The 10,491-nt window shown below is 35.1% G+C and overlaps 1 protein-coding gene across 1 annotated transcript; it reads left to right on the top strand.

The window, feature by feature from the left end:
- Window positions 1-9,372: 9,372 nt before the first annotated feature.
- On the top strand, window positions 9,373-9,804 carry LOC141460433 (uncharacterized). The gene has a single exon (XM_074140422.1). It carries the CDS (start codon window positions 9,373-9,375, stop codon window positions 9,802-9,804), a length of 432 nt encoding a protein of 143 aa, XP_073996523.1.
- Window positions 9,805-10,491: the final 687 nt, after the last annotated feature.

Here is a 10,491-nt window from a genome sequence, read left to right as displayed (position 1 = left end):
TGTTACAAATTATCTTTTAAAAAAAAGAAAAATTCCAATCATTTTGCAACTAATGTTAACATTTAGATGGCTGTGTTGTTGATTTTATCAAACTTATAAGAATGATCGGTGTAATAATATAGAAGACTTTACCTAACAATAGTTTCGAAAAATAATCATCTCGTTCTACTGGTCAGTAGGTCTGTAAATTAAGTAATGAGACTGATTTTTTAAAAAAAATTTATTCAAAAAAGAATTACAATTCTATATTTTCACCTTCAAAATAACTTCCTTCAGAAGCCACACAGCACTGGAGACGTTTCTTCCATCCCTCATAACAGTGCTCGAACTCCGATACTGGAATAGCCTTCAGCTGGTCGGTTACAGCCGTTTGAATGTTTTCGACTGTCCCAAAATGGCAAGTGGAAGAAAGTAGAAAACTTTAAAAATGAAAGTAAATTGTTATGTATTTTGTATTTAGACAATATTACCGGATAAATTTTTGTAGTAAGAACAATAACTTTTGGTTAAACTGAAAATTCTTTCCATCTTTCTCACTAAACGTTTGAAACATTGTGTTTCTTTTACATACCAATACTGTGGATGAAACATGGATACATCACTACACTCCTGAGACCAAAGAACAATCTAAACAATGGGTTACCAAGGGGGAATCTGCGCCAAAAAAGGCGAAGACCGTTCCTTCGGCAAGGAATAATTCTCATCGACTATCTGGAAAAGGGTAAAACTATTACAGGTGCATATTATTCATCGTTATTGGACCGTTTGAAAACCGAGTTGCAAGAAAAACGCCCACGATTGGCCCACAAAAAAGTCCTTTTCCATCACGACAACACACCAGCTCACACCTCAGCAGTTGTGGTCGCAAAATTAATGGAAATAGGGTTCCAACTCGTTTCACATCCCCCCTATTCTCCAGACTTGGCTCCCTCGGACTACTATTTGTTCCCCAATATGAAGAAATGGCTGGCGGGAAAAAGATTTTATTCAAACGAGGAGGTGATTGCAGAAACGAATGGCTATTTTTCAGACTTGGACAAATCCTATTATTCGGAAGGGATCAACAAACTAGAGCAGCGTTGGACGAAGTGTATAAGCCTAAAAGGAGACTATGTTGAAAAATAAAAAAGGTTTACCCCAAAAAATTAAGTAGTTTTTATTTTTGCACGGACTTTTCAAACGGCCCTCGTAAAACCCTTCTCAGAACTGTTCTAAAACTAATTAACTTTAGAATTGTCTTTTTGAAAAACGATCTGAAATGTTTTTTGCTTTTTGGATCAATGTTTGGCGCTGAATATTTAATTAAAAAAAAAAATTGAACACTAAATACACATTACGTCAGAGATTTATTTTATAAAGACGCTTCAAAAACAAACAAACTGAATTTCAAATTACATAAACTGTTCTCTGTAACAAAATGGCCCAAAGTTACGTAAACTGTTGCCAGCAATATGGCCAAACTGTCATCATGCAAGAAATTCAACCCGTCAGTAAATTTTGAAATACTATAAATACGTCATTCTATTTTATAACTTTAAAATGATTATAATTAAATTGAATAGATTGCAATGATAATCAAGATGCAATTACTTTGAAAGCAATAAAACAAAAATTGTGTGCAGTTACATTATTAGCTTTATTGCATCATCCAATGAATAAATAAAATGCATAATTTTACATATTCCATTAGTTTGTATATTTTATGAATGAGTAAAGGATACGTTTGTGGCGTGCGTAAGTAGAATTTATGTGTCGGTCAGCACAGACGGTAGTCTTCTGTAAAGTGAAAAGAATATTAAAAAATCTTCCAAGGTCTTGAAACTTGCCTTCTATTACACACATCGCACACTTCTACATTGGAAGACAACTTATCTGCCTGGGTGTTCGTTTCATTAATAATTTTCTTATAACATTTTAAAAGTAAACTTTTTTTTTTTTAATGTTTAATTAAACAAGCCCAAAGTCTATTTTTCAATGATTAAGTTTACTTGTTGATATACTGGATAGCTCGACACGCTCACCTTGGCAGTGTTTGTTCCGGTTTTGCTTTAAGTTTCTAATTTATTCTCATCGACAGTCTGGCTAAAGTATGACGATTGGATTTGGAAATATAAACACCGTTTATACATTTTTAGCTACTAACTTGTATGAAACAGAAAGTACTGAAAATGATAGAATTGAGGCGAAATCAGAAAGAACCGCTTGTGACGTTTAAAAAAAGCATTTTGGGCAATCCCTTAAGAAGTCTACTTGCAGATGCAATCTTCAAAGCTAGATCTCACTGGTCTTTTTTGCGACATGTTCTTTCGTCTCAAATTGCAAGAGATCTCATTCCGATGCAATTCCGGCAAACTTATAAGCCATCGAGATCTCTTTCTAACACAATCTGTACAGTCTGCAAAGAGGATCAACTCTTTCCTAGAAAAAGGGGTACTTGTAACGATCTCTTAATGTTCTACAAAGTTGGGTTTCTTGCCAGTCATTTTTGCCGATTCTTTTCTCTGGTCTCCAAGTGCAAGATACTTCACATCATACACTATCGATTTCGATGCAATTTTAAAAGGTTTTTTTAAAAAAAGTTTTCTCTTCTTCTCTCATAGTCTTCATAGTGTCTGAACTCATCTACAGCGAAACTCCGTTAGGAGATGTTTTTCTAACCAATCGTACTAACCAGAAAAGATATAAAGCGAAATTAAGTCTGCCTTGGTATTCGGCTTCATCTTTCGACCAGAGTAACCACTAGAATACCTTCTTGATTTGACATTTTACCAGCAACAGCTAGTGAGATGAACTTGAATGACGCATGCTGGCTCCAACTATCTTTCTAGCCCAAATGCTAGGGTCCACTGCAGTTGGAAGGGCATTTCCTCGCCCAAGGCCTCTAATATCACGAATTATCAAGAAGAAGCGAACAAGGCTCCAACTTTTTAAACTTCTATTTACAATCATAACGTCCTATCAATTTAGGTTCTAGGCATTTTCCTCAGATTATATTTTCTTCTTTGCGAAAACACATTTTTAATGTAACGTTAAGCGAATATAATCTATTCCAACAGTGGAATAATATTAAAACATGACTAAAATCTAAGTTTCGATGAGAATCGTTCAAGAAAAATGCGACTTTTCTAAAGGGATTCTTGAATATACGGAACAATGGTACACAGAGATTGTAACGTTGATTTTATCTAGCTTTGTAGTCCGAACAAACAAAAAACTAAAACCCTTTGAAACATTTTTAGAAGAAATTTTTTTTGTTTTAGAAGACTTTTGGGAATCTGAGAAGTAGTGAGTGAATACTTTAATCTAAAGCCTAGCGATTACTTGAATTTCCAGTTACCTAGACCTACTTTTAACTTAAAATATTTCATCTGTGTGAATTAGTTATAACTTTGTTACGTTTTGTTGAAGGCTCTCCATGCCAAGATTGGCTCGAACGTAATTATATAATAGGTACCAAAATCAACTACGTTTGCCCCAAATTTATAATCAATACAAGCTCAATAATTCAATTAGAAGTTTTGAAATAAATGCATTGGACAGTTGAAAATTACTTACCGTACATTTCTCTTAACCAATTTTTAATTTTTTTAACTTCCTCTGACTGGAATTTGATACAGTAAAAATTAAATGATTTCCAGAAATCGACTGTGTTCGATCGATTTCATTTGCACTTCATGAAACCAAGAGTTCAACAAAAAATAGATCACTTTTATTTAAACAATATTATTCTAGAAAATATTGTTTAAATGGGGAGTTCTGTATTAATAGATTTAATCCTAAATTTGAAATACTTCTTGGGTTTGAAGATGAACCCTAAACTGTAAATAGCGGGCACCATAAATCTGATACATTTACTGTAAAATAAGGCAGGCCTTAATAACTTCCTAAAAAGTTTTCGTTTACTTCAATTAAAATTACAATTAGCGCTTAAAATTAGAAGTTTTTTGTTTTTAGAGAGGTGGCAATTTCTAACTAAAAATATTTTTATAAACAAGAAATAAATTTCAATTTTTTCCTGACATTTAATCAAACCTTATTTTTGTATAACAGGTAAAATTTTTATGAATGAAAGTTTTTAGTGAATGGAACGCCTACGTTGATTTTTTTTTTTTTTTTTTAAGGCTACGGTTTGACGACGACGCGATGTGTTACGAAACTAACGCCTACCTAGAAATGTTATAAACGCTACGACAGTGGTTTACTTACTCTCAAGGAGAAGCGTGTTTGAAAGCGCTCTCTCCCCTCTCTCTGAAGAGCTCTCAACATGAATGAACTGCAGCATCAAGGATACTTGCCTAGATATCTCCATCTCTTACACACGCACACACATGCACATCCTGGCTAATTATTCATTTAATTTTCACCTTCTTAGCCACTATTCATAATAAAAACCATCTGCATTTATCTGTATTTTTTCCTTACCAAAAAAGTTTCTAAATTAGAAAAATGAAAGTTTTATAATCATTCGAGTGAATAACGCAAATTTTCTTGATATTTACTGGCAGAAAGGACCTTTATTGAAGGAAGTACTTAGCTATACGGTGCTGAGGCGCCACGGTAGCCGAGCGGTTAGAGGCGACACCTGTAAAGCTAATATGTATTGAGGTACTGGGTTCGATTCCCGGTCTTAGGTCTTGGATTTTATTTAATGGTTAATAAAAGAAATTTACAGTAAAATATGTTTGCTAGTCGCTTCCGTCCACGGCACCTAATTGCTAGTTGGACGTTAAGCCCGCCTGTAAAAATAGGCAATTACTTTTCTTCTTATTATTATTGTTATTATTATAACCTTTATTTAAATAAATACAATTATAGAAAAGTGACAAGTGCACAAGGTATACCAATGCCGTCTGCTGGAGTAACTGCTTATAGAAAATAAATGAAAAATACATTCAGATAAATGAATTACTAAGATATTTTAAGAATGCTGTGTTAATTCACTAATGAGAACGAAAAGAGAGCGGAAAAAAGACATAATATACAATTATAAAATGAGAAAAAAAAAATAAGAAATGGCTTATACCAAAAGATTTTTAATTCTCCTCTGACAAAGAAAAGAAACTAAATATTTATACTAAATAAAGTTAATAATTGAGGTGCTTTAATAATCTGTAGTTCCAGGGCTAGTTTAGCAAACGTAATGACGGATCTACAATCCGGAAGATTAACTATGTGATAACCTGCAGCACTAGATTTCCCTAAACACTGAGATCGAAGCTCCGTTAATACCGGACTTTACTTTACTTACTTACTATAGAGTTCTAGTAGCTTTAAATCAATCGCCTTTTACCATCGCACAATGAACCTAACTACTTAGTAGCTTACTTTAAAAACTCAGCAAAACACTAAGGCTGGGAAGCTGAGGCACTAAAGGTAAGCAAGCTATTTCCTCCAAAATCTTGTTTAAAAATGAGTACAGATTGATTGCAATTTCTGTCACCATACACTGGGGGCTTGCTTAATAAAGTGCATAATTGCAATTTCTGTCACCATCTACAGAGCTTACTTAACTAGGATGATTGCAGCCTTATAAATTTTGATTCGTGATACCCTATGAAATTGTTAGAGCTACTGTTCTCTAGTATGGGAAGTGAACCAAACTAAATTTAAAACTAAATTAACCCTCCATCGAGCGCATTTAATCTGTGAGATGAAAAGGGCATTTTTCTATTGATAGAAACTCGGGGATTTCTTAGAATGAGCCATGGCCCTCAGTAGCTTCCACTTTTACCTTCTTCTAGCCAAACGTTCTGTCGATGGTGTTACGTCGTCTTATTTAGCGTCCGCGTAACATGTTGCGCCCGATGGGTAGAAAATTTTTTCAGGTTTTCTCATCAAAAACTCTTACAAAGTAAGTACTATCATCTATGAGACAGTTTCCCATTCATTGATTATTTCTGCAATGAATGTTTTTGTAGAATAACATTGAATAGAAGAAAGAGAAGGAGATACAGACTCTGAACAAGAAGCTTCTTCTTTTTTTAGACGAACATGATGCGGATGAATTAGAGTGGGTATGTACAGGATAAAGTAACCAAATTGTTGGATAAGAAAACCTACTTCTTCAGTTAGGCGAGGAAACCATAATATTTTATGGTGTTTGTCAGGTGTAGTTGGTGACAAAGGAATACAGAGTGTACAGAAACTTTCGGAGATGGCTCATGATCATTTTTTTCGCTCTTCTGAACAAAGCGGACACCAATACGTACCGAATTTCTTGGATAATGATGCTAATAAACTATCCAAACTCCAAATTAGGGATTTCTGTGATTTTTCTATTCACATTAATGTTCCATTCTCCTTAACAAGTTTTTTTCTTAAAGAAAAATTGAAATAAACTGACATTTTTCATACCTTTTCAAAACATTTTTAATGAAATTAACAGTTAATTAAATTAATTTGGTCATTAGTTGCGCCCGATGGTGTTTTGCAAAAATATTGCGCCCGATGAAGGGTTAAAACTAAAATTAGTCTTCTAACTTCACACAAACAGTATCTGGGTATCATCTGCACCCTCAACCAAGTCGAATGCACCAGCCATGAGAGCTCAAAGAAAGAGATGAGAGAAAAAGCAAACATTATTCAAGAAGAGGCTTATTGTTTAAGATTCCACAAGAATTTTTAAAATTATCCTCAGTATAAAATACTCGATTTTCTTATAGCCTGTAGCTTTCTAACAGGATTCAAAGTACTGTTCAACAAAATTACCAAAATGGAAACAAGTTAAGCACAAAGTAAAATAATAAATTATAAGATTTTTTAACACAACATTTTATCGACAGATAATTTAGGTTAATTAAAAATAAATAAGAACTCTTGTGCATTGAACAAAGGACAAAACCTTCCAGAAATCCTTTTCCTGGAGACAAAGATAAGGATTAACATCAAAATTAAGAGGATCCATTTGTACCGTGATTTTTTTTACCTTGGTATGTGTATATATTCGTTAATTCTGTTTAAATTATGCCAGTTATATCTGTAGTTATAAATTACACTTTGTGTAAACAAAATTATTTCTATTGAAGATTAATATAATGTATTGTTTGTTTATTTTGATTATAGAAAGCAATATGTAGATATGGATATATATAATCGTAAACTAATAGTTTATTTTACATAGAGTGCGTCTTGTTTAGATTTATATTAGATGTGAGACCCGTTATTCTGATCGTATATTCCGATTAGAAAAATAGATAGTAGAGATATCGATGGTGATATGGATGAGACAAGATGAACAGGGAAGGATCGATCTGAGATTAGAAGAAGAGGTTATGGGGAAGACAGCGTGAGCAAGAGGAATTGATTAAGAGAAGAGTGGGATAAATGAATGCTAATGCCCTACGACCTAACTCACGATCGCTTTAACATTATGAGAGTGTGCATTGCTGTTGTTGTAGTTTAGTTTAATTTTTAACATACACAAACACATCTAAACAGTCTCCTTATGCGAGTTCTATCCATAATTACTAGGTGGACTTTTTTTTTTTTTAAAGCAAGTTTAGGGGGGCTGTAAGTCCACCCTACAATTTACCTATTGTCTCCATCCTTTTTGATTTATAAGCATATCCATGGTATAATGACTCTCCCAATGTTGCACACATTAAATAGTTTTTGTGATGTACGTTTGTATGTTCTCTGGAATAAACTTTACTCTAAGCGAATGCGATTTCATTTTATCCTCTTTTACACATTATCTAATGAAGCAACTTAAAGTGTTTTATAAATATAATACCACCAGATTCTAAGGTTTGTTGATTTATTTCATTTCATATTCTTTCCCAGAAGGCATTCTATCTTAAATTACCTTACTAAACGATATAATTATTAAATACTTAACCCTCTCAAAAATAAACCGTATAATTAAATTATAATATTTAATGATAGTCATTAAGCAGAACTTAGAAATAGTATATAATCAAGTCATCACTATTAATATGTCATTTCTGTAAAATATTGTTTGTTTAAATAAAATCTTAAACTACAGGCCTTTTAGTACGGAGTCTAGGCAAGAGTGTACCCTGTGTAATCTATCTGAGATAGATTGAAGGGATAGATTGAAGACTTTTCCACTTTATTGGGATATGCCCCATCCTGGCTCCTTATAGATTACAATATCTGGGAGGCAAAAAGTTAGCACAGGAAGACGTCATTCTTTTTCTTAATGGGAAAAATTGGGTCTACTTATATAAATATTTAATTTCAGTGAATTTATTTTTTGGTTAATTTTATAAATTACTTTGCTGTAACATACTATCGATGATGTATTATTTTGTTGTATTTCGATGTAGCAACTCGGCAGACGGATTTTTATCCATGCTGAAAAGTGTTCTCTCGTTACAGACAACACTGTCCATCACTGGACAGTGAGCTGTAAGAAGCTCCTAGGAAGAGAAAATCTAAGGGTCAGCACCTGGATTCGAACCCGGGACCTCCGCGTGGGAGTCCAGTATGCTAACCTCATAGCTAATCCCTTCCCATAATATTATTATTTTTTTTTTTTTTTTTTGGCGCATCAACAGCTGAGGTTATTAGCGCCCGGAGCTTTTTCCAGTGCACTGCCGGCCTCCGGACAGTGTTCTCTCGTTACAGACAACACTGTCCATCACCGGACAGTGGGCTGTAAGAAGCTCCTAGGAAGAGAAAATCTAAGGACTAGCAGCTGGATTCGAACCCGGGACCTCCGCGTGGGAGTCCAGTATGCTAACCTCATAGCTAATCCCTTCCCTATTATTATTTTTTTTTTTTTTTTTTTTTTTTGCGCATCAACAGCTGAGGTTATTAGCGCCCGGAGCTTTTTCCAGTGCATTGCCGGCCTCCGGACAGTGTTCTCTCGTTACAGACAACACTGTCCATCACCGGACAGTGAGCTGTAAGAAGCTCCTAGGAAGAGAAAATCTAAGGGTCAGCTGCTGGATTCGAACCCGGTACCTCCGCGTGGGAGTCCAGTATGCTAACCGCATAGCTAATCCCTTCCCTCCCTCCCTATTATTATTATTATTATTATTATTATTATTATTATTATTATTAGATTATTATTATTAAGGCTGCTAAAATGTCAGCAGCATTAAGCCGGCTAATGGCGAATTGCAGCGGGCCGCAACCTTGCAAAAGGAAGCTGCTTATGTCTGTAGTACAGTCCATTATACTACGTATTTGGGGCGGAAGTATGGGCCGACAAGCTAAACACCGCATATTACCGGAAGAGACTGTCTGCAGTGCAACGAAGTGGGGTCCTTCGGATAGCTTCTGCTTTCCGAACAGTTTCGGTAGACGCAATTATGGTGGTGGCCGAGGTTATCCCGATCTACCTCCTCGCTCAAGAGCGAAAGGCCATTTATGAAAGAACAGGAGGAAACCTTTTGGCTGGTTAAAATGGAGGCCAGACGAGACACTCTGAAGAAGTGGCAAGAAGAATGGGAGTCCTGTAGCAAGGCAGCATGGACAAGATTGTTGATTCCCAGGATTGAAGGATGGTATGATAGGAAACATGGTCAAGTAAATTTCTACTTGACCCAGTTTCTAACAGGTCATGGCTGCTTCAGAAAGTATCTGTACACCATTAGAAAAGTAGAAAGTCCTTGCTGTGTGTATTGTAAGGAAGTTCAGGACGATGCACGTCACACATTTTTCGAGTGTAAGAGATGGGGCCCAGAAAGAATGGAACTGGAGTTGGAGATAGGGAGCATTACCCCTGAAAATATCGTGGGCAAAATGTTAGCTGAGAAGTCCAATTGGACTAAGGTGGACAAGACCGTCTGCTATATTTTGAAAAAGAAGAAAGCTGAAGAGGAACACTTCAGCTGAAATGAAGGAAAAATGACGGAGGTTATAGTGTTACTGGTCCAGCCTGAAGTAATGTGATAAATGGTCCCGGGCTGGGTCCATCAAGGAAATCGAGGAAGTGAGGTTTCTTAGTGGGTAGGAATCCCACATAACCGTTCGCATCGGTACCTTTATGAAGGTTTCCCTCACTTATAAAAAAAAAAAATTACTATTATTATTACAAAATCTTAAACATGAGAGTAAAGAAATATATTAACTATTGTTAGTAGTGGAGAAATGCTTTGATAACAATTTCATTATATAAATAAATCTAGGAGATAGTCCAATGAATTTTTCTTATTATAATGTGTCATCATTTTAGTTGTCCATTTATTTAATTTTATTTATTTTATACCTATCCCATGTTCAGATTTTCGCCGCACGAAAATGGTTTTTAAAACAAAATGGAGAATCAAAACCAACGTTTCTCAGACGGAAAATCCTACCTCCTGTCATCTTGAACCAAACTCCTATACCAACTGTGGACAAAGTACGCTACCTTGGACTGAACCTAGACAAACGGTTGACATGGAATCCCCATACTAGACTGAAAAGACAAGAAACTAACCAGCGCTACAAACTTCTCGCCAGACTACTTGACAAACGATCGAAACTTAACCTAGACAACAAAAGACTCTTATATCTAATGTTACTGCGACCCATTTGGTC

The sequence above is a fragment of the Rhodnius prolixus genome, unplaced genomic scaffold, assembly GCF_049639745.1.
Source record: "Rhodnius prolixus isolate KJV_2025 unplaced genomic scaffold, Rpr scaffold_6, whole genome shotgun sequence".
Taxonomy (NCBI): Eukaryota; Metazoa; Arthropoda; class Insecta; order Hemiptera; family Reduviidae; genus Rhodnius; species Rhodnius prolixus.
The sequence above is the reverse complement of the archived record's forward strand: the minus strand, read 5'-3'. Positions and strand labels throughout refer to the sequence as shown.

Coding starts and splice junctions, on each gene's coding strand:
- LOC141460433 (XM_074140422.1), top strand. CDS start 9,373: ATGGAGGCCAGACGAGACACTCTGAAGAAGTGGCAAGAAGAATGGGAG.